At 38.2% G+C, this 26,894-nt stretch overlaps 1 protein-coding gene across 1 annotated transcript; it reads right to left on the bottom strand.

Annotated features, from left to right (window-relative positions):
* On the bottom strand, positions 1 to 26,894 carry LHX8 (LIM homeobox 8). The gene is made up of 9 exons (XM_065880763.1): positions 26,668 to 26,894; positions 24,593 to 24,679; positions 24,033 to 24,194; positions 20,089 to 20,210; positions 17,833 to 18,053; positions 17,215 to 17,318; positions 12,474 to 12,569; positions 5,825 to 6,008; positions 1 to 604 (listed from the first exon to the last, which is right to left on the bottom strand). The coding sequence occupies exons 1-9, from the start codon at positions 26,746 to 26,748 to the stop codon at positions 528 to 530; spliced, it is 1,134 nt and encodes a 377-aa protein (XP_065736835.1). The 5' UTR covers positions 26,749 to 26,894; the 3' UTR covers positions 1 to 527.

Below are 26,894 nucleotides of genomic sequence, written 5' to 3'. Positions count from 1 at the left end.
CATGGCATGCTATAACAGAAGCTTTATTCAGTTCATTCAGAAAACATTGGCAAAATAAATTTCAGTTGCAAATTCACAGATACAAGCTTCAAAGTATAAAGCTGTATATAACAAAAAATACAGGTAGTATTTATAACAATAACTTACAGATACAAACTAATGATACACTACAATTTCACAAAGGATTGTAAACATTTTGCACACTTGTCAGTCCTTTCTTTTAGGCAAAGTGCTCTTTTGATGACAAATAAATTAACAGATACACACTCGAGTGAACTATTTCCATACAATACAAAAAAAAGTTTTGATTTGTTTTCTTCTTGTAAACATAAGTTTTACCAAAAAATGAAGAATCAATAAAAGTGTCTTGCAGGCCAACTAGAGATACATACCTGGGCAGCAAAGTGATGTTGGAAATGCTTTGGATGTTAAATAAAAAACTAACATTAATATATTTTCAATGGTATTTTATACATAATAAATGACAAGTTTATATCCTTAATCATTTCTATCCCTGAAAAAAGGAATTAGGTATGACTTATTGGCAGTTGTGTCATTGAATGGGGTAACAAGGGCTGGAGTCCAAGGGTTGTTGGTGAATGAGCTACAAAATAGAAAGAAATTTGTGGATCAGTTTTGTAGGGTAAATAAAACTGATTTAAAAAACAAACAAAAAACAATCCAAGGCAATGTTCTCTCACTACTGATTTTATAGCTGAGGGCACCAAGCTACACTCATTCCACTGACCTCAGCAGGAGCATTAGCTTATTCAGCACAGTGAGTATAGTATTAAATGAGAATCCAGGAATGGTTTACCCCAAAATCTTTACTTGGGGTCACAAGCTTTTGCCACTTTACTGTCCTCCATCCATACCCCATTCACTGCACTTTACCCTGCAGCTAGAAACACGTGAGCTTTGCCTGCATAGACGTTGCTAGCTTTCATACGAAGGTGCCTCTATAGGGTGACCCCTGCCCCAAATTCTCATTTATGAATGCTGAGCTGCCTCGTCCCTAAACATACATCAAAACACATTTGACTTGGGCAACACTATAGTCATTCATGTGAACACACACAACTTTAATCCTAGTGTAGGTAAATGCATCAATGGTACAGGCTCTGATTTTTTCTTTAATCAAACCTTAAAATGAACTTTCCACTCTCAGTAAGAACTATGTTGCTTCAAACCAAATGTCCTTCTAAGAGCAATTAAGAAAGCTGGACACAATTTTTAGAAATCTATTTGAAGGCATCTGTTGGAAAGATACCCAGGTAGTGAGAACTTGCAAAGTCAAGTCCCAGGGAAGGAGAGAAATAAAATGAGGCTACATTTCCTCCACAAGTTTGGTAACAATTTTAAAAGAAAAGGAGTGTGAGAGGCTGAGACATCTAGCAAAGTTTTCAGGAGTTAGACTTTGGGGGTTGGGAATAAATATGAAAGATCAGGGACCACTGAAGAGAAGCCCTCGTTAAAAATGACAGACACAAAACAAAACAAAATGTAAGCTTTTCTGGGGATCCCAAAAAGCTAGTTCCAAGGAGCAGTGACCCCGAAATATACCAGTCCTTGTGAGGACTGATGCCTGATTGGATATACAATGGAGAAAAGACAATCTCTTCAATAAGTGGTGCTGGGAAAACTGGACAGCTACATGTAAAAGAATGAAATTAGAACACTCCCTAACACCATACACAAAAATAAACTCAAAATGGATTAGAGACCTAAATGTAAGACCGGACACTATAAAACTCTTAGAGGAAAACATAGGAAGAACACTCTTTGACATAAATCACAGCAAGATCTTTTTCGATCCACCTCCTGGAGTAATGGGAATAAAAACAAAAATAAACAAATGGGACCTAATGAAACTTAAAAGCTTTTGCGCAGCAAAGGAAACCATAAACAAGACGAAAAGACAACCCTCAGAATGGGAGAAAATATTTGCAAACAAATCAACGGACAAAGGATTAATCTCCAAAATATATAAACAGCTCATGCAGTTCAATATTGAAAAAACAAACAACCCAATCCAAAAATGGGCAGAAGACCTAACTTGACATTTCTCCAAAGAAGACATACAGATGGCCAAGAAGCACATGAAAAGCTGCTCAACATCACTAATTATTAGAGAAATGCAAATCAAAACTACCATGAGGTATCACCTCACACCAGTGAGAATGGGCATCATCAGAAAATCTACAAACAACAAATGCTGGAGAGGGTGTGGAGAAAAGGGAACCCTCTTGCACTGTTTGTGGGAATGTAAATTGACACAACCACTATGGAGAACAGTATGGAGGTTCCTTAAAAAACTGAAAAAAGAATTACCATATGGCCCAGCAATCCCACTACTGGGCATATACCCAGAGAAAACCATAATTCAAAAAGACACATGCACCCCAATGTTCACTGCAGCACTATTTACAATAGCCAGGTCATGGAAGCAACCTAAATGCCCATCGACAGACAAATGGATAAAGATGTGGTACATATATACAATGGAATACTACTCAGCCATCAAAAGGAATGAAATTGGGTCATTTGTAGAGACATGGATGGATCTAGAGATTGTCATATAGAGTGAAGTAAGTCAAAAAGAGAAAAACAAACATCGTATATTAACACATATATGTGGAACCTAGAAAAACAGTACAGATGACCGGTTTGCAGGGCAGAAATTGAGACACAGATGTAGAGAACAAATGTATGGACACCAACGAGGGAAAGCAGCAGGGGGTGGGGGTGGGGGTGTGATGAATTGGGAGATTGGGATGGACATGTATACACTGATGTGTATAAAATGGATGACTAATAAGAACCTGCTGTATAAAAAAATAAATAAAATAAAATTCAAAAATTCAAAAAAAAATGACAGACACAAAACAAAACAAAATGTAAGCTTTTGGGGGGATCCCAAAAGGCTAGTTCCAAGGAGTAGTGACCCCGAAATACACCAGCCCTTGTGAGGACTGATGCCTGATTGGATTAAGTTGATCTCCCTCTGACCTAACCAGCTGCCAAAGGCAAAACTAAATCCTCTCTGGTGGAAGATATTAACCAGAGCCTCAAATTATTTATAGTTTTCATACCTAACATCTGAAGTGCAACAAAAAAACAACAAGGCAAATAAGACATGACTTGAATGAAAACAAAGAGGAAAAAACAATAGAACAGACCCACAAAATACTGGAGTTGTCAGATATGTCCTTAAGTGTAACTATAATTAATATAACAATTTTGTTAAGGAATAAAGCGATAAAATAGATAATTCTGGCACAGAAGTGGAAACTATATAAAAGAATGAAATAGAAATTCTAAAAATTGAAAACACAATAACTGAAATTAAGAACTCAGTGGATGAGTTTTACAGCCTAGACAGAGAGAGAATTAGTGAACTGGAAGATAGGTCAGAAGAATATCTAGACTGGAACATGGACGGTCAAAATGCTGGAAAATATGGACTTTTTCAATAAGGGTAGAAACCATACTTGAAGAGACAAAATCTGATCCTTTTGCATAGTGAAATACATCAAACGATGCTATTCAAGAAGCACATTTAGGCACACTATACTAAAACTGAAAACCAAACATAAAGAGAAAAGCTGGGGAAAAAAAGAGATTCACTTTTAAAGGAGCAAGAATAAGACCAACAGCTGACTTCAACAATAAGTGGTATCAAGTTAATTAACTATCTATATTCTAAACAACAGAAACAATGGAAGCAAGAAGACAATGTAATTCATACTGCCAAAGTGCTGAAAGAAAACAGCTGCCAACCTAGATTTCCACATACAGAGGAAAAACCATTTACAACTGCATCAAAACAAAAATTTATGAATAAATCTAACAAAACATGTGCAAGATTACTAAACAGAAAACTCTAGAATATAAGAGAGCATTTGAAGATGACCTAAATAAATAGAAAGACAGACTAAGATCATGGTATGGAAGACAATATTATTAAGATAGCAGTTTCCTACAGATGGATCTAATAGATATCAAAATCTCAATTGTTTTCTCTTTTTTGGTGGAAAAATTTATGGCAATACAAATGAACAACAAAGTAGGACAAGGTTGTACTACTGGATATCAAGAATATAGGCCTAGCATTATTAAAACAATTAGGTATTGATATAAATAGACCAATAAAACACAACAGAGGGTACAGAAATTGACACATAAATTATATGGACACTTGATTTATGATAAGTGTAGCACAGCAAAGCCGCTGAGAAATTGGTACTTTCATAAGCATAACAAAAACTTTGCTCCTTATTTTACACCACATACAAAATTCAATTGTAGATGGACTGTAAATCTAAATGTCAAAGGTAAAACAAATTTAACAAAATTTCTAGAAGATAACATAGGAGAAATATCTTCATTATCTTTGAGTAGGAACAATTTCTTGAACAGGTCACAAGAAAAGCACTCCCCATGAAGGAAAAAAACTGATGAAATGAACTACATTAAAATTAGGAACTTGTGCTCAATAAAACATACTCTTAAGAGAGGAGAAAAAGCAAACCACTGAATAGGAGATATCTGCAACACATACAATCATCAAAAAACTTATTTATATTCAATATATAGCCAAAACTAGAACAAATCAAGGCAAAAACAGAACAGACAAGCCAACAGACCAACAAGCAAAAGACATGAATAAGCTCTTCACAAAAAGAATATACAAATGCCCAATGAAAAAATGCTCAGTCTCATCAGTGATGAGGGAAAAGCAAATGAAAATAATGAGATAACACTACACAACTAAATTGGCTAAATTAAGAAGTCACACCATACCAAGTGTTAGCCAGGATGTGAAGCACCTTGAACTCTCATGTGCCGCTGGTCTCAGTGTAAACTGGTTCAACTACTATTGGAAACTTTTTGGCAGAATCAACTAAAATTGAACATATGTGTAGCCAGGACCCTATGTTCTACTCCCAGGTATATATCAAATCAAACTGTGAATTAATGGGCACCAAAAGGCATGTACAATAAGGTCCATCGCAGCATATGCATAACTGGAAATAACGCAAATGTCTATCAACCCTAACGTGGATTGTGGCATATTCCTACAGTGGAATTCTGTATAACAATGTAAACAAACAAATCACTGATTCTTGCAACAATACAGATGAATCTCACAAACACTGTAGTTGAAGGAAGTGAGACACAAGAATACATTCTGCATGGTTCGATTCATATAAAGCTCAAAAACAGGCAAACCTAGAACATGATTTTAGAGGTCAACACCATATTACTTTGAAGGAAGAGGATAATGATTGGGAGGGGACATAAGAGAGGCTTCCAGGGTGCTAACTGCGTTTTACTACTTCATCTGGGTAGTACTTACATGGATATGTTCATTTTATTAATTCATCAAGCTGAATACTTATGTGTGCACTTTTCTATATGTATGTTTTACTTCAATAAAAAAGTTTCTTTAACAAAACTCAGTAAACCGCAATCTAAAAATCTGAGTGTGAATACTTTCTCTGACCATAGGAAAATAAATTATTTAAATAGTTATCAGGAGAAAACCAAAAGAATGTTTTTCCTAAGTTAAAATCAAGCACTATGAGTCATTATCAATATTTGTATTTTAGCCGTAAGGTGAGTGTTAAACTTGTCCCTTAAAAGGCAGTCACCGAAATAAGAATGTTGGGTAGTTCTCCCTACTACACCCACCCCCGACAATATTTTTCAGCTCCTACTGAGGTAATAGTTAAAAATGTGAATAGTATATCAATAATATACTATTAGAAGGTACCAGAAATTGATTGCTTGGGAGGCAGCTGTTAAATATTAGGATACCTACCATCCATATAACTATGCAGCGCAGTTAACATTGTCCCATCTTGGGGCACATAGGCAGAATAAGCCATTTCTTCTAACATGGGTGGAGACAGCCTGGAGGGCGGGACTGCTGTGACTGGGGCAGAGGAGGAGTGATTAGGACTGACGTGTTTCTTGTGGCGTGCTCTACAGTTCTGAAACCACACCTGAGGGAGGAGAAAAGCAATGTAGCTATGTCACATCATCAGTTGAGTACATTACCAGTTCAGTTTACCAAGGAATGCAACCTCACTCTACCATGTAAGCACAGCATAAATCTAAATAAGCTTTCTAAAAAAGAATTCTGTAGACACAAGAGAAACAATTTTGCACAGTTATCAATGGTCATTTTCTTTGCCCAAATAATAATTATTTGTTGATTTACTTAAAAACTGATTCTATACTAAGCCAGCATCTTCCAAAATAAAAATGGGGTAAGGGATTCAAAATTCCAGAAAAGTTTCCTTGGTTTTACTACTGGCATTTAGGACAAAAAGGAAAACGGAAAAAGCCCTTTCATCAGAAAACTTTAAAAAATGCACTACTAAATGTATTCTCAGACACCTGCTGGACTTATTTTAAATCTTTTTTCAAATGACTAAAATCCCTACTGAGAGCTTAAAGCTTTCTACAAACCTCTTGATTCAGTTATTCCAGTCACACTGTAACCTGCTGAGTTCAATTTCTCTTAGTAAATACATAGGCTATTCTCTAAGAAGCAGGTTAAGGTTAGGCTTATAATAAGAAACAACTAGTGATATTTAAGCAGAATAAAATAACAAACACATCCACTGGTGAAACAGCTCACCGAATGTAAAGAGCTAACCAGCCTGTTGTCCACTCTATCACAGAAATAAAGGAAGCATATTCTGGGTAAGCAGAGTTTTATGTGCAGGTCAGGGTAAGGCTAGACTGCCCAGAATGCTTCCAGTATCTAAGCTACATGCATTTGAACTCCCTGCTCTTAGATAAAACTTGTCTACAGAGTGTTTCTCTATTAAAATATTATAGTATTTATTTGCTATCACTCAGAGCAATTCTGTCATAAGAAGACAGAGAAGTGGAGGGATAAAAACATTAAGGAAATTAGGGTAAGAACATTTGGGGATCAGGGGAGAAGGCTAGGGGCATAAGTCTCTACCTAGGGCTGGTAGGTAGGTACTTGATGGCACTAGGGAATCAGGGCTAAATAATGTGGAACAGAAGGAAGCTGCAAAAAAGATTTATGTGAAAAAGTTGCCCTAATATCAAAAGGCACACCTTGTCCTTGGGACTCACAAACAGAAGTCTGCAAAGTATAAACTCAAGGGGTTAAAACCAAAGGAACAGAAACCAATAATACAATGGTGTCTGAGCACGTGGCTGAGCGGTAGCACCTGAGGTATATTTCAGGAACAAGCTTAGGTATGTATCAAGGAAAAGGAGTGAGAAGTCACAGCCTTCTCCCCCATCTTCTGGAGCGTTAGTTAGACTCTTAGGTACCTATACAGAGACTTTACCCAAAGTCTTCAGTCACAGTTCCTCCACAGGCTCCTTAACAGGTGCCACTGCTGTCACCCACCCAGCCAAGAAGACACACTCACACATTCTCCAACTTGTAAGCAGGAACTGCTGTCACCTGCCTTTTCCCCTGACAGTGCCCGGAAGACAAGCACCCCAGAGGACTACATACAACCTAAAACACATGGTGCTGTGATTCCCAGAGTGTCTTCAAAGTATCTTATGTCTCCAATAAATTATATATTGGATGGAAACTGTTCAGTTATTTTAAAAAATCTCAGACTTTGTAAATAAAGATGAAGAAAGCATGACATAAACAGTAGAATGACTACCTTAATGCTAATTCAAATAGCTCCTTGGAAAGATCAACAGGTAATTAAGCAGGGAGAGGTTTGAAAACACAAAGTGTCATGTAACTTGCACAGCAAAATATAGTTGAAGATTCCAGACATCAGAAAACAACTTCTGACATGAGGGCTACCTAGCTTCAGGAATAAAATGCAGTCCCTTTGACTCTCCTCACTGACTTAAAATTTCCTCCTTCTGCTTTCAAACCTCTAACAAGGGTTAAAATTTCTTATGAGCAACATACTCTTTTAAAAAATTTGAGTTCTAAATTGTAAAATACATAAGCTGAAAGCAGGCCATGTAGATATTCTGCAAAAGAAAAGACTAATGCATAAGATGAATCTCTCAGAAAACCCAAAGAGTCAAATATGAGAATTTAATGTATGAAAAAGATGGAATTTTAAATTATTGGGAAATCAGTATTGGCATAATATTTAGAGGAAGCCGGCTAATAGTCTGGGAGAAAAGAAATAGAAAAATCCCTACTTTACAACATGTAACCAAAAGTCAATTCCAGATAAATTAGGGTTTAGGTGTAAATAATTGCGACCATAAATGTTTAAGGAAACAAAAGCCAATGTTGATATACTCTCTAGGTGGAGCCAAAGCTATGAGAAAAAAATAGTAAGAGATTTGAATACAAAACCATGTAAAATTTCTATGTGGAAAAAATAAGTGAAAGGGAAACTGATGAACTATGAAAGTTTAACTATGATAAACAATAAACATCAGTACGATAAAGAGAAAAGAAATAACCCAGTAGAAAAGAGCACTAAAAAATACAAATTTTATTTTCAAAATAAGCACATGTTAAGGTTTACTGACAATAAAAGAAATATACATGAAAACAATGACATTTTCTGACTGCCAAATTGGAAAGGATGTAACAGAATGACAGTTTTTAGGATTTACGTGCATTGGGGAAAGGGAAATTTCACACATAGGTCCTGGTAGAATAAATTGGTTATGAACTTTCTGCAAGGCGATTTTTGTACTATCAGTCAAAGGCCCAAAAATGTTTTATCTTTTGACTCAACAGTCCCACTTTTAGAAATTTATCCTACGGACACTACCGAACAAACGTGCAAGGTATACACACAACGTTGTTCACTACAGCATTTTTATGATAGCAAAAAATTGGAAATAAACTAAATAAATTGTGCTATGCTCAATATGTGTAGCAATAAAAATGATGTAGATCTTAATATGGAAAGAGAACTTCGAGCACACTGACTGGAAGAAATAGCAATGTTTTATCATGTTTCTGTAAGATACACAATTCATAATTCACCCCTCTGAAAGGGTATGTGAACAGTGATTGTATCTGAACGCAGAGTGAAAAGTAAAATCATCCATCTTTATTCTGTGATTTCAGCTCAATGACGATCTGCTCTGTTATAATGTCTCACTATGCAGACTTTAGCTAGTAAAGGTGAGACCTGTACTTACACCCTGTATAAGAACATTACTTCTACCTAATCTTTGGGTAGCCTAGTTTGCATATTAGAATCAAGGCCTAGTAATCAAATCTCTTTTCTTTAACTTTTCTAAAGTGTGCCCAATGTTAGGAAGTAGGCTAGGCGAAGAGGTTATGACTACTATTTGAGATCACTGTAATTAATCCTTCAAAAATACTGTGACGGACTATATATTTGAATTGCTAGTACTCCTTCCTTTGCCATCTTATCAAAAATATTTAAATTCAATCCTCACATATTAAAAGCCACCATCCAACAGCATATTCTCCAAGTTCTAGTGCTTGAAATGAAGTTAACTTGCTCATAATACTGGTGACCTAAACACCTGGAAATTACACGACAGATCTCTGTCTGCGGTCCTTATTTCTTCAAATAATAAGAAATGCTCTCAGAAAACCCTCCGTTTTCCTTTCCTTCCAACTTCAAAATAATCTAAAACATAATAATCATGAATCTGACTTAGCTACAGCACTCACTGTCATTGAACGTATAGAGTCTTAGATTACAAGGACCCCTCAGACCATTAAGTTTGAACTACCTCAACAAAGGAAGCTTCACTTCCAGGTACAGGGACTCACTACCTCGATGGTAGCCTATGCCATTTTTGTAGACTTACATCCTGAGAAAATTCTTGATAGTGAGTGAAATCTGTTTCTTTCCTACATTCCCTTGCAGACACCCGATCCCGCTGCCTGTGGGACAGCCTTTCACATACGTTTAAAGACACCTATTCTGTTTATACTGTTTATATTCCTTCCCTTACCATCTCTGGATCTTTTTTCCAGATAAATATCCCCGTTGCTGTTAATACCAGCACATAATTTCTAGACTTTCATGACCTCAACCTTCCTGTAAAGGGAGCACTCTTTTCACATTGGTTCCCTGTTAGTCCCTTTCTAAAATTTGGCACTCTGAAACAAACACAATACCCTGGACATTTGAAAAATACTGAGGTCATGGGACTTGCCTCTTAAGAGAGCCTCATTACACTGCACTCAACCAAATCCACTGGGAATCTAGGTCTTTGGAGAAGATACAATATCATCAGGTCTTTCCCACTGACTTCTTGGTATAAATGATTTTTTAATTATGAAATACTTCAGGCTTAATAAACTAAAGAATAAATACCTGTTTACCAATCACCCAATTTAAGAAGTAAAACATTGTATGTGCAGTGTTGGACTTAACCTTTTTTCTCCCCACTGAACTTCATCTCGATAGTTACAGTCACCAGCATTATTAATTCTTTACACCTTTTTTAACCTTAAATATTATTTAAAATTATTTTCCACTTCCCTGATCTGAAGGTAATAGAAAATCTTGACACAGTTGACCACTTCCATCTTGAACCCACCTAATTCCTTGGCCCTCCATGATGCTTCTATACCAGATTCATTCCTTGATTCTGACTGTAATGGCCCAATCCAAACAGCTCTCTCCATAAAGTCCGTTCTTCCCTTTTTATTGTCCGTGATATCTTTTGAAAGGATCTTACCCAATTTCAGGGGACTGGACCTCTCTGTTTGAGTCCTGTTCATCCTTAAAATACCTGTTTATGTGCTCAACTGCTACCATCATTATCTGATTATCACAGCTAGAAGGGAATTAATCTCCCTTCCAGCTAACAAACCCGTTTTTAAAAACACCTATAATATTTCTGTCAATAGCACCATTCCCATGGATACTTTGACTTCAAATTTAAGAGTCATCTTTGATGTCTCTCTGCTTCCCCATTACAGTATCCAGGTCCTTTTCTTGTCTCTCTAGCATCCAGTACCTGTCATCAGTGTTCAGTCAATAAAACGTTTTCAGATGAATTCTAGGCCACTACCTCAGTTAAATCTCTTTTCAAAAAAATTACTATTTTGCTGGGCATCACACCTAATGTGTCAATTTCTATGCAGCCTCTCCCAACTCTAATTCTTCCCACGTACTGTCACCAGACCTTTCTTCCTAAAATCACGTAAAATCTCTTCCTGCTCAGAAGAGAACTCTACATGTACAGCCTCTCCAAGTTCAGCTCCAATAATTCCATCCCCCACAATTTGCAAACATAAATCTTATCTGTCAACAGATTTGCTCTAACTCGTCCTTCCCTAGTTTTGTTTACATCACTCCCTCTACCAGGATCTTTAACAAAGGCCATAGATATCCCACCTCTTGCCCACCCCTCCCCCACTCACTCACATACACAATAATAGAAAAGTAGGAAAAAATTCTGGCCTCAAAACCAGATCTAGCTTGGAACCACAGCTGTCTTTTTAGCCTGAGGATACTTAGGGTTGCTCTGAGCAATGAATGAATGGTCAACAAATGGAAGCCTAGACCAAGCAGGCTAATTATCAGGTTTAAAAAAAATTGATTCGCGTGTGAAGAGACCTAAAATGGCAAGCTAATGCTTTCACATTTCTTCACAAAACAAAACAATGACAACAACAAAAAACAAAACAAACCCCCCCACAACAATTTACACTTTTAAAGACCTAGAATAACTGGATTGTTTGTTTTTTTGATATTGAGCTCCATGAGTTGTTTGTATACTTTGGAGATTAGTCCTTTGTCTGTTGTTTCATTATGCTAACACGCATATATGGAATCTTAAAAAAAAACGGTACTGATAAACCTAGTTGCAGAGCAGGAATAAAGACGTAGACATAGAGAATGGACTTGAAGACGTGGGGTGGCAGGGCGAAGCTGGGGTGAAGTGAGAGTAGCATCGACATACATACACTATCGAATGTAAAATAGTTGGCTGGTGGGAAGCAGCAGCATAGCACAGGGAGATAGGCTTGGTGCTTTGCGGATGACCTAGACGGGTGGGATAGGGAGGATGGAAGGGAGGCTCAAGAGGGAGGGGATATGGGGACATGTATATGCATATGGCTGATTCGCTTTGCTGTGCAACAGAAACTAACACAGTATTGTGAAGTAATTGTACTCCAATAAAGATCTATTAAAAAAAAAAAAGCTAAACACAGAATTACCATATGATCCAGCAATTCCATTCCTAGGTATATATCTAAAGGAACTGAAAGCAAGCGTTCAAACAGATACTTGTGTGCTGATATGTATAGCAGCATTATTCATAATAGCCAAAAAGTAAAACGACCCAAATATTCGTCCATGGACAAATAAAATGTGGTACATACACTGGAATATTATCCAACCATAAAAAGGAATGAAGTACTGATACATGTTACAACCTGGATGAACATTATGCTAAGTGAAATAAACCAGATACCAAAAGGGGGAAAAAAAAAGACCTAGAACTTTTAACATCTCTTGATTAACCTTTAAAATAATCACCTGTATCACACGTCTGCTCAAGCCTGTCCTTTCTGCCAGTTTCTGGAGGGTCTGTGCATCTGGGTTGTTGTCCTGAGCAAATTGTGCTTGCATAACCTGTTTTTTAAAAAAGTGTAGGTAGTAAATAGCTAAAAATAAGCAGCTCAATCTTATGCATTTTGATGACAGGAGAGATAAGACATGCACAAGAAAATGGGATACTTGCATTTTATTACTTGAAAATCAATACGGGGAAGTATGTATAAAAAAAGAATGCATATTGTGTACATTTATGCACAAGTTGCTATGTTGAAATCTTAAAAAAAATCTATTTCAACATAAAAACTTGTCTCAACTATGCTGTTAAAAATAAGCTCATCTTTTCTTCCATTCTGACAACCCACAAATGCATAATAGTATAAGTCTCTTTACTATTTTTTCCGTTTTGTTAAAAATTGCTAGCATTAAAAAACTTAAAAGAATATTTTTTTAATCTTCAGCCTCTACTGAGCAAAACAGGTTCAAAGCCCCTACCACAATTTTTATCAGTCTGCAAAAGCAGACAGTGCAACAGATGGATTCCACTTAATTGTAATGACTCCATCATTAATTGTTTTGAGCACTTGCTCTATGCAAAGGAACATCTGGGATCTTAAAAAGAGACACCCATCAGCCCATTGAATAAGAATTTCCTGAGATCTAAACATTTATAGATGGAAAAGCTCCCAAGTGATTCTGGTCTCAACTTCCTAGGAGAAGATACACGCATGCCAATAATTAGCAACAATACAAGCTAAAGTGAGAGGTGAGGAGTGGGGGTGGGGGGAGGGAGGAGTACCAGAATAAAAGCACACGCCAAGGGCTTTGGATTCTTTCAGAAAAGGAAATCACGGAAATCAAGTGGGATATTTGAATTTTATTACTTAAAAGTCAATAGAGGGAAGTATTATAAAATATAAAGAAAGTATTATAAGAATGAGAAAGGGGAGTCTGGCACCCAACATGATTGTGCATGTCTGTGGGCATGTGATGGGGGTAATCTACCTAATGACAACCTGGATGAACATTATGCTAAGTGAAATAAAGTCCTGCTTAAGTCCTGCTGACCTCGACACCATTTCCAGGAGGCAAGATTAACTGCATTCTCCACTCTGCTCCTCATATAATACTATGTTTTGCCACTGCACTTGTCACTGGCTAGCTAACTAATGTGTTAGCAAGTCGAGCTCTCCATAGCAGATAGTGAGTTTCTTGAGGGCAAAGGGACTGTCTTATTCTTCATATCCGCAGGAGTTAACCCCCCTTCCTGTCACACAGTGAAGACTTTGTGACGGAATGAACCTCGACAATGTGAGGAAAATCTGAAGATAGCATGGAGAAAAAGACCGATGTTGTTCCAGGAAACCTTATGAAGTTTACAAATTATATAATTTTTTTCAGTTAAGTTCTCGCTTGATAGTGACTCTTCCAGAATAAGGTATTCTTGGCTTCCTATCCAACTACACTTGTCCACACACTCGCTGTAAACAGCACATGTATTTTTTCTTTAAAAAAATGGGCAGAATCAGCCTAAAAGTTTATAATCTCGCCCAGCTCACTTCTTTCCTCCTCTCCTACTCCAAATGTGTTAAGTTTAATATCTTCATGTACAAACAGAGTTGTGTTTATACGTAGTTAAGCATGTAACATCCCAAAGAGAAAAAAGAATGAACAAATTAATTATGTCTTTGTTTTTTAATTTTTCAAGCAGAAAAGCTGAACAGATATTTGAAGATTTGTTTGTAAGGCCATTATTGATAATTTATAAAACAAAAACAGCATGCTTTTCACAAATGCATTTCAAATTCACAAGTTTAATAATGGAAGTAAATTACATTTACTAAAGCAATTTCTCATTAAGGAATAAAGGAAAACTTAAATCAACACTGATGGTTTAAAGCTAGAATATGCTAAAGGAAAAGTAAGATGTGTTCATCAGTGTTTAGTCTCACAAAAGAACCCTTTTAATTTTAACTTGGTTTCATTACTCTCTGGTCACTAATGATGCCAAAACCCACCCTACTCCTTTTCTGAGCTCTTTTAACATGGTCAAGGAGCAAGCCTCTGTAGACACATCATTTTAAGGCCAGAATGTCTACCAGAAATGTGAGGAGTCTGCATAGTAGCAGCTGACCAACTTGATCTGAAAGCAGATTAAAGTAGGTGCTAACCCTGGCATGTTTAACATTAATAATCATTGAGCAAATACTTCCAATTACAATAAGCAAACCATAGTATTGCCAGAACTTTTAAAATACAATTTATACAAATGAGACAATATTTGAAATATTTTTGCTAACACAAAATAGCACTCTATTCTGAAAGTCAAACTACTTTTTCTTCCCATAAGCTTCTAAAGAAGAATTTGGGAAATTTGTTTGTTCCTCTCATTTTAAGTCGTATGAGTCCAAACCAGGTAGTCTATGAATAGTCTTGACTTACTGATCACCTATATTTTATTGTTTTGCTAAATTCAAGCACTACTTAAATATATTCAGCTGTCTGAAAAGTAGGACAATTTGACAATGAGGTACACTGCCTGATTTATTAGAGGTTCTGGCAAAGTATAACGATTCAACTTATCCTAGATTCCTAAGCTACAAAGAACACTTGAGGACAAGGATTGTGTCTCATTTGTTTCAGCCATTCCTGGCACAGATAGATGCTAATAAATACTGAATAAATGAGAACATGCTTTGAAAGTATATAATTTCTGCTTTCATTTTAAAAAACCTATGATTCTGATATAAATTTTTAAAACATGATTCAGATCATATTTTCATATAATAATGCATGGCTTAAATAGCTTATGCACATTTGCAATTTAAAACTATAAGGCTATCTACAAGATTCAGAATCTCACTCTTGTTTTAGCTGCCACCGCCATTAAGTGGAGCTTTGTTAAGGCACAGTTCTTCTCATGGTCTCCTGGGAGGCCAAGCAAAATGAAAAGACCAGAGGTTTGGGGAGCAGGGTCCAAATCTCTTCTCTGCCATTCCCTTGGTGGTCTGCTCTGGGGGAGTCCCTACACTTCTTGGATGAGGCTACCTATATCAAGGAATTGTAAGAGATAAAAGAAGATAATGTAGAGAAAATGTCTGGCATAAGACTTGGTATACAAAGACCTCCACAAATATTATTCCCTTTCTATTTAATTAGTGCCTCTATCTTCCTATATGAGATTGTATATCTACCTAAAGTGGTTTCAAATTTTCAGTTATCCTTTTACTAATAAATTTTTATATCAAACTAAAGCTATCAACCTTATGATTATTAAAGTTACAGCCAGGCTTTCATGGAAACAGCCCACTTTATAAACAGAACATATTTATATTAGAGATTATATTTTAACTCAGACACCTTTTAACTACTGGGTATTTTGCTGCCAGATCTCCCACAGCTATTCATATCTCCTAACCTGGGGCTTTACGTGATCTTCATTACAACCAAATGAGGCACCCAAAAAGCAAGGTTCAAACAGATATCTCTTTCAACTGCCTTATCTTTCATTTCCTACTTACTGACCATGCAGTCTATGCCTAAATTAAGAAATCAAAAACAATCTTTTGGAAATTTTTTAGAATAGATCTAGATTTTAATGCTAGATTGCTTCCAATGCCATTAAGTTCCCTTGGAATATTTGTGTCATATCAAGGCTTCTTTCTTAATCATTCTCAAAATAAAAATCCTCTCTTTTACTGCATTCATCTTAAATACTGCCAAGTATTAGAATACTATAAGTGAGTTTTCAAAATATTACCTTCATTTCTTAACATTGTATAAATATCCTTACAAGTCTGAGCTAAGATGGATACTATGTGTAAAGCACCCAGCCATACATGGTAGGCGCTTTACAGATGTTACCTCTCCTTAACATAAAACAAATATTTCAGTCACATTAATCTTTTAGAAAAGGTGATTTCTTTATCTGAAAAAAAATGCCAGAAAGAATCATTGTATGCGTAGACTTAAATATAAAGCAAGGAGTAATTATTTCATTACTTTCAAGACAATTTGTATAAACAGAACTTATGACAATTATATTAAGGGCAACTAAGTTGAAAATAATCCCTCCCTTTTCAGGGAACATAATGAACCTTTAGCATCAAATTATAGAATTACTCCCTCTACCCTCTTTAAAAACAAGAAGGGTCTACTTGATTGGAGTCAATCGGTAGACTCCTATTTATGGTAAAGCGTTTACAATTCTTTCCTACTCAGAAAATGTACAATCTTGTCCATTAAAAGACTCAATGTGGTTTGTTAAAAAGATGAACACATTAGTGTCCCACAGACCTACACACTGAGCGTCTCTTTCTGTTAAGAGTCCCCAAATATTTTATCTTCTAGCACAATTACATGTAGTAATGTAAATGCCTGGGTTAAAGTAATTTTTATCAGGAAGTCAGAACAGATCAACATTTTGTTTCCACTTTGATGTAAATGCTAACAGACCCCAGGGAGACGAACTTGAATGACGAGTTCATATCACATCATGACTCTCAAAATATTGATAAACAATATGTAGGGCAATGTTTTCATACATCTAACAAGTTAGTTTTCACAAAAAGCACAGGCTAACCTTTTTGAAAACAAAAATGTTTTAAGACACCATAGAGATTATTTTTTGTTTGGCTTTGTTAGTTTGGGTTTGGTGGTTTTTGTTTTTGTTTTTTAGGTGGGAAAGGGCTTCAAAAACTCATAAATTCATTGTCATGTCTACCTGGAGCTGATCTGCTGTAAAGCTTGTTCGAGCTCTTTTTGCTGGTTTTGGATGATTGACATCTTGCTCTGTGAGGAGGGCACCTTCGACACTAATCCCATTACCTGCATTTAAAAAACACACCATTCATACAATAATAGGTTGTTGTATGAACAATCATACAATAATGGGTTTCTTGCATCTCTTGGCTTGGTATGAAACTGTATACATCTAGTTTGCCAAATCCCTTAAGTTTTAGAACATACTAGAAACATACTGTGGAAACAATATTCCATCTGTAGGCTTGTATATTTAGTCAAAAGTGTACCAATTTGGAAGTGCACATCTAAGGCTCATCCTTACAAAGGCAAATACAAGGAAACAAATGGTTATAAAAAGCAAAACAGAACCCTAAACTCAAGGCTGCTTCCTGAGAATATGGCACAAGGAGAATACATATGCCATGGCTTTTCTTGTAAATAAACAGATGGAGACCATCACTAACAGTAGAGGGCTTAATGAGTTTCACCACAATTACACTGCACAAAGTAATGCTTTAAGATGACCTTAGGAAAAATCGTTATTGTCCCTGTGTTCACTGTCCCAAAAGATTCAAAAGTATTTTAAGTATATATTTACCATTTTCCACTTCTCTTTTTAAATTATCCAGCATGCAGTCATAATGCACTCTGCAGAGGACTTTCTCTTCCACCAAAGCAAACTCCTCTCCTGTGGAAAGTTGCCTTTTGCAAGAAAAGCAGGCAAAGCACGCCAAGTGATAGACATTCCCCTTGGCCCTCCGGACCCAGTCAGTAGAATGGATGTGCCTCCCACAGCGAGAGCAGCGAGTTCCATACCTTCTACATAAATAGAAGGGTGGGAGGTGAAGATTTTAATGCTTGGTGAGATATTCATCAATCTAAGATTAAATTAACACATTATTTACTCATTGGATTAACCCAAGTTAGGAAAGGAAACAGGAATCAATTATTTTTTAAAAGTCATATGGTACACAATCGAGACTTGAGATGGGATCATAATTCAAACCTGTTTATAAAACAAAACCTTCTCATTGTTACTCTAAAGGAGAAAAGGATTTTTTTTCTTTTAAAATAAATGACATAGGAGTTTCAGTATCCTTCTTGTAACAAATATCAGTGCATTTATAAATTACCTAGAGACTCAACATGACACACACACACACACACACACACACACACACACACTCGAGGCTGAAACCTAAAAATACAAAAGCATACCATTGAAGATATAAATAATGACGTCTTAAAACCAAGTTGAGATAATTAGAAAATGCTCTAAATATTTTTTTAAAGTTAAAACATTTAAAATTGATATTATCAAAGAATGAATAGAACAGAAATTGTGTGAGGAAACCTCAGAAACCTCAGTGAAGGAAAACTCAGAAATGTTTGCTTTGGTGAACAAACTGTTGCAATACCATCCACAAGAGAAGGGGAAATATTACCTAAAACTTTTAGACACATATCTGGACATTAAATGCAAGTTAATCTCAACAAAATGCCAGATGTAAAGATTTCTTTTTTCTCTCAGTCCTAGTGACCAGACACTCTCTGTCATATCTCCTACCACAATTGCAGTGGCATATCCACATTAAACTAGATAAGTATAGAGGTATTGCCAGTTTTTAAGTTAATCTGAAAAACTGTATCATAAAAATAAATTTCAGAATAAAATATGAAGTATAAAAATAATCCTGAAGAACTAGACTTTCAATAAGTCTCTGAAACCAAACATTTCAAGGGGCTTTAAATTACCAAAAAATAAAAAAAAAATTAAGATTAGCATATCCTAAGTGAAAGAGGAGGCAAACTGCTACTATTTTTGAGGAAACAGAGAGCAAACCTGATGAGAAATATATGTTTTGGGTAATTATAAAATTCTATGACTTTATAAAATAAAGGACTCTGGATTTCATGAAGTGCTTTAAATTACCTAGCAATTTTATTCAAATCAATCACTAAACTCTCTTAAATCAGTTTTTGAAATTGAGTATAAATAACATAATTAGTATTACAAACTTCAGTATGTACTATTAACTTCCCAATTTCACAATGAACATTCTTCTTCGTTTGGAAATGCAAATAGGGAAAAAATGTGATTATTTTCAAAAGTCATGCTTAAGGATGATTTCAATTTCGAGATAGAATTTAATTCTTAGTGGATAGCTATCTTAGAAGAAACTTTACATTTAAACTATTATAAAGAGACCATGTGGAGAAAATGTTACATTTAATATCCTAGGCAAATACAGTCTCACACAGCAAAGATCAAAGAACAGACAAAAGAAACAGGATTTTTAGGCAGAATACGTAATTAGACTTGGTGTATTTCCGATACTGGAATGGTCACTTCTTCTGAATAATATGGTTTAATCAGTTTCCAAACTGCTGGCATTTTATAGGTATATTACAAGGGGTCATTCTATAGTAAACTGGAAAAAGCACAACAAAACCTTGATTTTTTTTCCCCCATAATTACTTCATTTTTGTCTTGCTACTCCCCCTGAACAAAGGGCTTTGTTATAATAAGTCATCTTATATTTCATACTTTGTATCTCTGCACTGCAAAGAAGTTCCCTGTTTTTAATACCTAAAACTTTCATTCGCCGAAGTGGAAGTAATTATTTAAAATTAATTTTTGTATACTGAGTTCCTAAAACACATAAGCATGCTAATTTTGTTTTAATACAAATTATACCTCAAAAATATGAAGCATTCTCATTTTGAAATCCATTGTATAAGAAAAAGTGGGCTTCAGTAAATAAAACTGGACAAGAAAGGCTATTTACAAAATTCTCTTTGTGTAATACCTTCTTGGAGTATCTACTTACTAAAAAAAAAAGTTTCGGTGTACCTGAAATAATCAAGTTTGCAGAAAATGTCTTTGTCTTTAATATAACAGCTGGTATGCCTTCCTAAGGAGGTCCTGCAGACACTACAGGAGAGACACCGAACATGCCAGCACAGGTCATTCACCTGTGAAGAAGAAGAGGTTAGGATGAGAAGCCATTCTAATACCACACACTTAAGAGTATCCTTCATTGGTTTTCTGTATCAGGCAATTTTAAAAGCTGGCCTCTTAATATTTTAACACATGCTCTGAATGTTTCTATCTAAGAGGTGTCATTTACACAAATACGCATCTAGATATATTCTCTTTTAGACCTCAACCAGAAAATCACAGTAGCATGTTATAAACTTTGTGTTTAATTTTTAAAATATACTTTTGAAAAATTCAGGTTTTTTTTTGAGTGTCTATTCAGGTTTTTTTGGTTTGTTTTTGTTTTGTTTTGTTATCGAACGTATATGAACAGAGGGAAAATTTTGGCCACTTTAAAGTCCTACATACTGGTTTTATATTTTTTTCCTTGACCAAATTCTTCCCACCATGAAACATGGTAGCTAAAGAATTCAAGCCACATCTCTTCTCAATCTACTTTTTAGTTAAAGTGAGAAAGAAAATGGAAAAGAAGCTTTGTAAGAAATACTTACCCATGTAAAGAAGCCAGGCAATCCATTTTACTTACAAAACAGAAATTCCTAAGGTAGATTTAAATGTTGAAATGGCCAAAGCCCTGGCTCCCGTCTAACATTAAATAATCAAAACAAAAAGCATTGGTAACCCTACTTTAATGATTTGGTTACTAGGGGAAAAAATAAATCTATTATAAGCAGTTCTAAAAGGGTACCCAACTATTTGCCATTTATACTTCAGGAAGTAAGACATTAAATGCTTTGATTTAATTTAATAAATCACAGCACTTTATATTCTATATAGGAGCATGAAACATTGTCAAATCAGGGAACAAATCATAAATAGCCTTACCTTAAACTGTTGCTATCATAATATAAGCGGCACATCTTTAGCCTTCAAAAACGAAGATGTGTATTGAATTCAATTTGCCTGTAATGCAGCCTCCTAAATTTTGCTCTTGTTAAATGGACACAAGAACTAGGCTTATGCTTAATTAAATTTCATTTAAAACAACGGCAATGATGCAAAAACACCAGTTATACTCTACAAATGGATCTAGTGCCTAATATAAGAATTAGGAAATTGGAAAAGTGGGAAATTGTGAAATACAGCTTTTGCTAAACTATTTCATAATAAAGACTATCTTGTCCAATGATTCTATCATATTAGCGTTACTGTTCAACATATTTTTCTGTGATATGAAATATAAAGGGTCCTTCGAAGCTGAAGAAAGTTTCACTGGCTTCTAATTACAGTTATGTGTCTCTTTCCAAAGCACTAATGAAAGTATCATTTTAGTGAAATTTTAAGTTTTGGTCTTGCTATAAAAGAACTACTTGCTCACCATGCAAGAAAACAGGGAAAATAGCAATAGGAAACAATAGGGAAAAAAATCTGAGGAAATCGAAATAAAAAAAATTAACAATGGTGAATGCTGTCCTATTAATTAGAGATGCATTTTCTTTCTATTTTTTTCCTCAAACAGGCCCAATTAAGTTAAAGTGTAGAAATACAGGTTTCCTTTAGTATTCCACTGTTTAAGGCCTTCTGCATTTTGATGTTATCCAGGCTCTTTTTTTTTTTTTTTTTTTTTTTAAGCAAGGCTAGATGCAGGCTTCAGGGCAAGAGTCATGGCCATTCTCTAGTTCCCTAAAGCCAGATGCAACGCCTGGTTTGCCACCTTTCGTCAAAGTTTACTTAAAAAAAAAAATCTCCTTCATCTTCCATTTCTTTTCCAGAGATGAAAGTAAGGTGAACAGAGAAAATTCTGGCGACTATAAACCTTTCCTGATGGCTACATTGATCCAATCTCTGTATGTATACATATATAGGACCAAGCCAGAAAAAAATCACTCAAATGACAGGACACTGAAGTATTAGATGGGGCAACAGATGCATCTAACTCCTCTCATGTTTTTTGTTCTAACTCCATTTAACTTGCCTCACAATATGGTGTTTTTCTATATTAAACAGTTATACCCTCAAATATTCTATTAGGTCTAACAATTATTTTTTCACCAGTGACTCAAATTGAATTCAAACTTATCTGGAAGAATAAGCACACAAAATGGGGGCAAAAAAGTTAAGAACTCAGTTTTTAATCATAAAGTGTCAAACTTTTGTTAGAACTAGTTTCCTATATAATAAGCAGCAGCTAGTTTTCTTGTACATATACTAATATGTACAAAAAGGGGTGGACTAAGACTGTATGTAGAAGACTTCATTGAGAGGACTCTGGTCCTACTACAAAGGAAAGCTTTAAAAGACTCTTCAGATAACTTACATTATTTTATACAATACACATATATAACATATAAATGTATGTTAACATATAAAAGATGAACATTAAAAATGATTTTATCTATTCCAGAGGATATGTTGAGTCACTTTATAATAACTTTTTTCTTTATCCTCTCTGCTGTGTAGTGGATCCATTATAGATCCATCAAGAAACATTCTTAAAGATTAAGCTAATTACTGAGAGGGCTCATTGAAAATAAGAAACTAGTTTTGATCCAAAAGATGGTTTTTAAAATATCCAAAAAGGCTCAGGTGTGGAAACACAGGAATGGGAATCTTAAGAATGCAGATTTAAAGAGAAAGCCAGCTTTAAGAATCAACCACCAATTAAGTAAATTAGTCACTTTTTAAACGTTTTCACCAAAACTCCTTTTGGTGCTTTATCTGGGTTGTATCTACAGGGTATCATTCCAACTCCCCAGATGAAGCAGCTTTGTATGTTAAGGGAGAAATGTAAAGAAACTCACTAATTTGCTTTTTGAATTCATATTCTCCATAATGAATTCTTTTGAAAAACTGGGGTGGGGGGAGGGAGGAGAATAGAAAGTGAACTGGTTTGCTACTAAGTCAGTGTAGGAGAGATCATTATTTTAAATAGTGGTTTTAAAAAGCTACTGAAGTTGAAATTCCATGGTATTAGAATTAAGACACAAGGGACTATGATCCTTCATGCAATGACATGGGTAACTAGCCTGCCAGAATTTGTACTCCAAAACTCCCCCACAATATCTTGAGAGAAGTAAAACAAATCGAGACAGTCAACTCTCAAACCACCACTTGAAGCACTTCATCCCAAGTATTTTTCTTTCTTTCTGTTTTGTATAAATTTACATCAATTTCCATTTTTTTCCACTAAGCAATGAAGATGACATTAACAAAAAAAATCATTCGGTGGCCCTGAAGTATTAAACCTTAATGAGAGGAGGAAGATATTGAAAATGGTTTTCATTTAAATGCTACTACGAACTTTTTACTCTGGAAAAGCCTCAGGTTAGTGTAAATAAACATAAGACTGTAAAATATCTATCCAGAAAAGACCCTTTAAGGCACTTGACAGTGGTTCTCACCAAAGGAGACACTGAAAAGGGGAAATCGATCAACATATACAGACCTGGAGTCCTCATAAGCAGGCAGACGTGTGGGTGTTATTGGGGGTGGAGGGACCATAACCCGAGGCTCAGTAAAAATAATCGGGCAGGACCCTGTTTCCAGAATGGGTAAGCATTTCCCCACTTCTGTTTCTCTACAAGTAGGTGGCTAACTCCAGCACATCCACCCAGGGTATCGGCACGTCTAGACCAGGATGGGTCACACGTAAGCAGTTTTGCAACAGCGGGTATTCTAAGATTTCTTCTCCCACTCTTTCCCACCGCATGAGTTGCCCCTGACTGGGCCATAGTGCTGAGAAAGTCTACAATCTCCAGCGAGAACTTGAGTGGAAAAGAGAGGGAAAGTAAACTTTTCTCTTCTCCCAGAGCTCCCGGGGAACCCCGCTGCCCCTGGGCCTCGCGGCTCCGCCCTACCTTGAGAAGGTACTTGTCCACGATCTCCAGGCCGCAGCTGTTGCACACACACTTGCCAGGGGGGCAGACGGAGCCCGAGGCCATGGACCGGGGCGAGGACGACGGAGACAGTGGGGCTGAGGAGGAGCACGAGTCCTCGTCCCCCACTCCCTCGGGGCTCACCTGCAGGAAGCCACGAGGCGCGGTCTCAGGCGGTTCTAGACCCCTCCTTCTCTCCCCATCCCACAGACCCACGGGGGCTCCCTCACAGCCTCCCCTCCCTTACCCCAAACCACCCCCAGTTTCTGAGGTCCCGCTTCTCGCCCTCTCCCCCCGTGTCCATGCTCCCACCACGCCCCCGCCGGGGCTGCAGACCACTGACCTCAAGGACCTGGGGCGCCTGGCGGCCCTGCGCAGCCCGCCACACTGGCTCAGCTTCTCCCCGCGCCCCAGAACTCCTCTCCACCCGCTCCCCGAGGGGCCAACTGCGCCCGGGGAGGAGCGCGGGGACAGCAGCCCTTCGTCCTTGGGCTGCCTCCCCACGGCCCGGCTCGCCGCCACCCGGGTCCCTACCCACTCACCAGTCCCTCTTCCCCGGCGCCTTTCCGAGTCCTCCCGGCCGCCAGGGCTGCAGTCCGCCCGCACTCCTCCGACATGAGCCCCTGGCACTGAGGAGGTGAGGGCGGGGAAGTGGGGAGGAACAGAGACGAGAAGTTCAGAGCCGGCACGTGCGGCCCAGAGCTTCAGCTTCTCCGCACGCGGGGCGGACTAATGAAGGCCCACGGCGCTCCGGGCCGCACGTGCAGCCGTCTGGGCGCCTGGGCCCGCGCGCGCCTGGCAAGCCGACGCCGACGCAGCCTCCCTTGCAGGCAGCGGGCGGCGGCGGCGGCGGCGGCGCAGCCTCAGCACGCGACTAGGCGGCCACCGGAGCACCAAGGGCTCGCCCGGCGCGCTGCCGCGCTCTCGGGGCTCCGGGTCCCCGCGCTCACCGTAGCACGTCGGTTCCCCGCCCCCCCTGCCGGGGGTAACAAGTTAATAACAATCATCCCGGCACAAAGCAGTTTCTTTCTAGACGTCAATCACAGCGGAGCAGGGATCACCCGGCTAAAGGGGGTGCATGGGGGTGGGGTGAAGTGGGAGAGAAGAAAAGAGGATTTGAGGAGGGGGTGGGGGTAGGAACTTGATTTCTTTAATAGCCTCAATTAAAAGAGCAAGACACATATATATTTTTAAAAGGGGGCTTTTTGAATTGGATAGCCCGAAAGGTGAAGAGGTTTAATAGGATACTTGAAAGCTAATTACAGCGGGATTTAAGAAGCCTGGTGTTTGTTCCGATGACAATTTGAATGAAAATGCTTCAGATTAAACCGAGCCAGCAGCTCTTTCGTAAACTTACAGCAATTAGAGCTGCGAGTGATTTATACTCGTTTCTTTAAGGTGTAAATTGCCACTTATTGCTCGGTAAGTCAACATTTGAGCTACTAAAGGATTATTTTTAGCTAGCGCAAAAAGCGGGTCGAATAATGGAAAATATCCAGCTGAATTTAATTTGTGTCATTAAAAAAAACTCACCCAACCTCGGTCAAAATGTTTTAAAGCAACAACGCGCATTACTCAAGTGTTTCCAAGCCTTTGTAAGAGTTTTGTTCTTAAACGAAAACGCAGCCGCTCTGGTCTTTTTCTGCCTTCGTTTACGGAAACTCTAGCTTGGGGGGCGGGGGGGGGTCCCGGAACTCGAACGGCCCACACTTCTGCATTTCTGTCTCTTCGCCTCCCTCTTTCCCTCACTCTGGTAGCACCAGAAGAGATACTGTCAGAGCCCCCGGTCCCTCGGGCTCTCCGCCAGGACCCTCGGGTGCGCTCCCTACTCGGGACCCAGCGCCGCAGACACAAAGAGTTTAGGCAGAAGAGCCCCGAGTTCGCCGAGTGTTCCCCGCCAGCGTCGGCGCGAAGACAAAGTCAGCGGTACCCAGTGCGGGTCCGGCGGAGGCGCTCAAACAGGCTGCAGATGATTTTCAAACCTAAAACGCGAGATACGCCGCGGCTCCTGCCTCCAGAGTGAGGTGAGAGTTTGTCAGTTTCCCCCTATCTACTCGAAGAATGGTGTGACTCGAGAGCCATGGGTTTGGCTTCTTTCGGTTTTTTAAAGTAAAGTGGCCTTCCTAGCCCGCCCTAGGATCCAGAGGCCTTCCTGGAGCCACGTCTGCTTCTATTTCGCTGTGGGGCCGCGGCAGCGCGGACCGCCTACGGCCGGTGGAGCTCCTTAGGGCCGGCAAGCATCCGCTGGCGGCTGGGAGCGGGAAGCCGCGCCTCTGTTCCTTCCCACCCCACAGCCGCCTGGACCTCCCGACTTATTCTCCCCACCGCCCTTTCACCACTGCAAACACAACAAAAGCACGACTCACATGTACCCGAGAGCGCCTTAGGCTTGAGGCTTCGTCTCCCAAATTACGGTCTCCATGGCCTCAGGTTAAGTGAGCTTGTGGGGAGGGGAGGCAATGATTACTGACTAACGCTACTACGTAAGAAAAAAAAAAAAAACTGCCAGGTTTGAAGATGAGGCCGTTACAGGTAATTTCTGAACCTCATTTAGGAGCGCAAACAGCTCGCAGGAAACTGCGATTCAGCTGGTCTGGCCAGGCGTCGGGTCGCTCACCTTCTCGGGAGGAACTGCCAGCTCCGGCACGTCCTTTTCTTCTAGTTTACACACAAACATCTGCTCGCTTTTCCAATACATGGCACTGCTAGGGCTGCTTATCACATACCAACTCCAGAGGGTCAGAGGCTGTCCGTGTCTGCCGATCTGGCCCGCCTCCCCAGCCCCAGCGCACTAATAAAAGCTGACACCGAGAAGAGAAAGAATGCTACAAGTCTTCGTCCAAA

This window comes from Phocoena phocoena, chromosome 1 (assembly GCF_963924675.1).
Source record: "Phocoena phocoena chromosome 1, mPhoPho1.1, whole genome shotgun sequence".
NCBI classification, from domain to species: domain Eukaryota; kingdom Metazoa; phylum Chordata; class Mammalia; order Artiodactyla; family Phocoenidae; genus Phocoena; species Phocoena phocoena.
The sequence above is the reverse complement of the archived record's forward strand: the minus strand, read 5'-3'. Positions and strand labels throughout refer to the sequence as shown.

Coding starts and splice junctions, on each gene's coding strand:
- LHX8 (XM_065880763.1), bottom strand. CDS start 26,748: ATGTATTGGAAAAGCGAGCAGATGTTTGTGTGTAAACTAGAAGAAAAG. Junction 17,319..17,832: donor AAAAAGAGAAGTGGAAAATG/GTAAATATATAC, acceptor TTTTAAATGCAG/GTAATGGGATTAGTGTCGAA. Junction 6,009..12,473: donor TGAGCAGACGTGTGATACAG/GTGATTATTTTA, acceptor CTCCTCCCTCAG/GTGTGGTTTCAGAACTGTAG.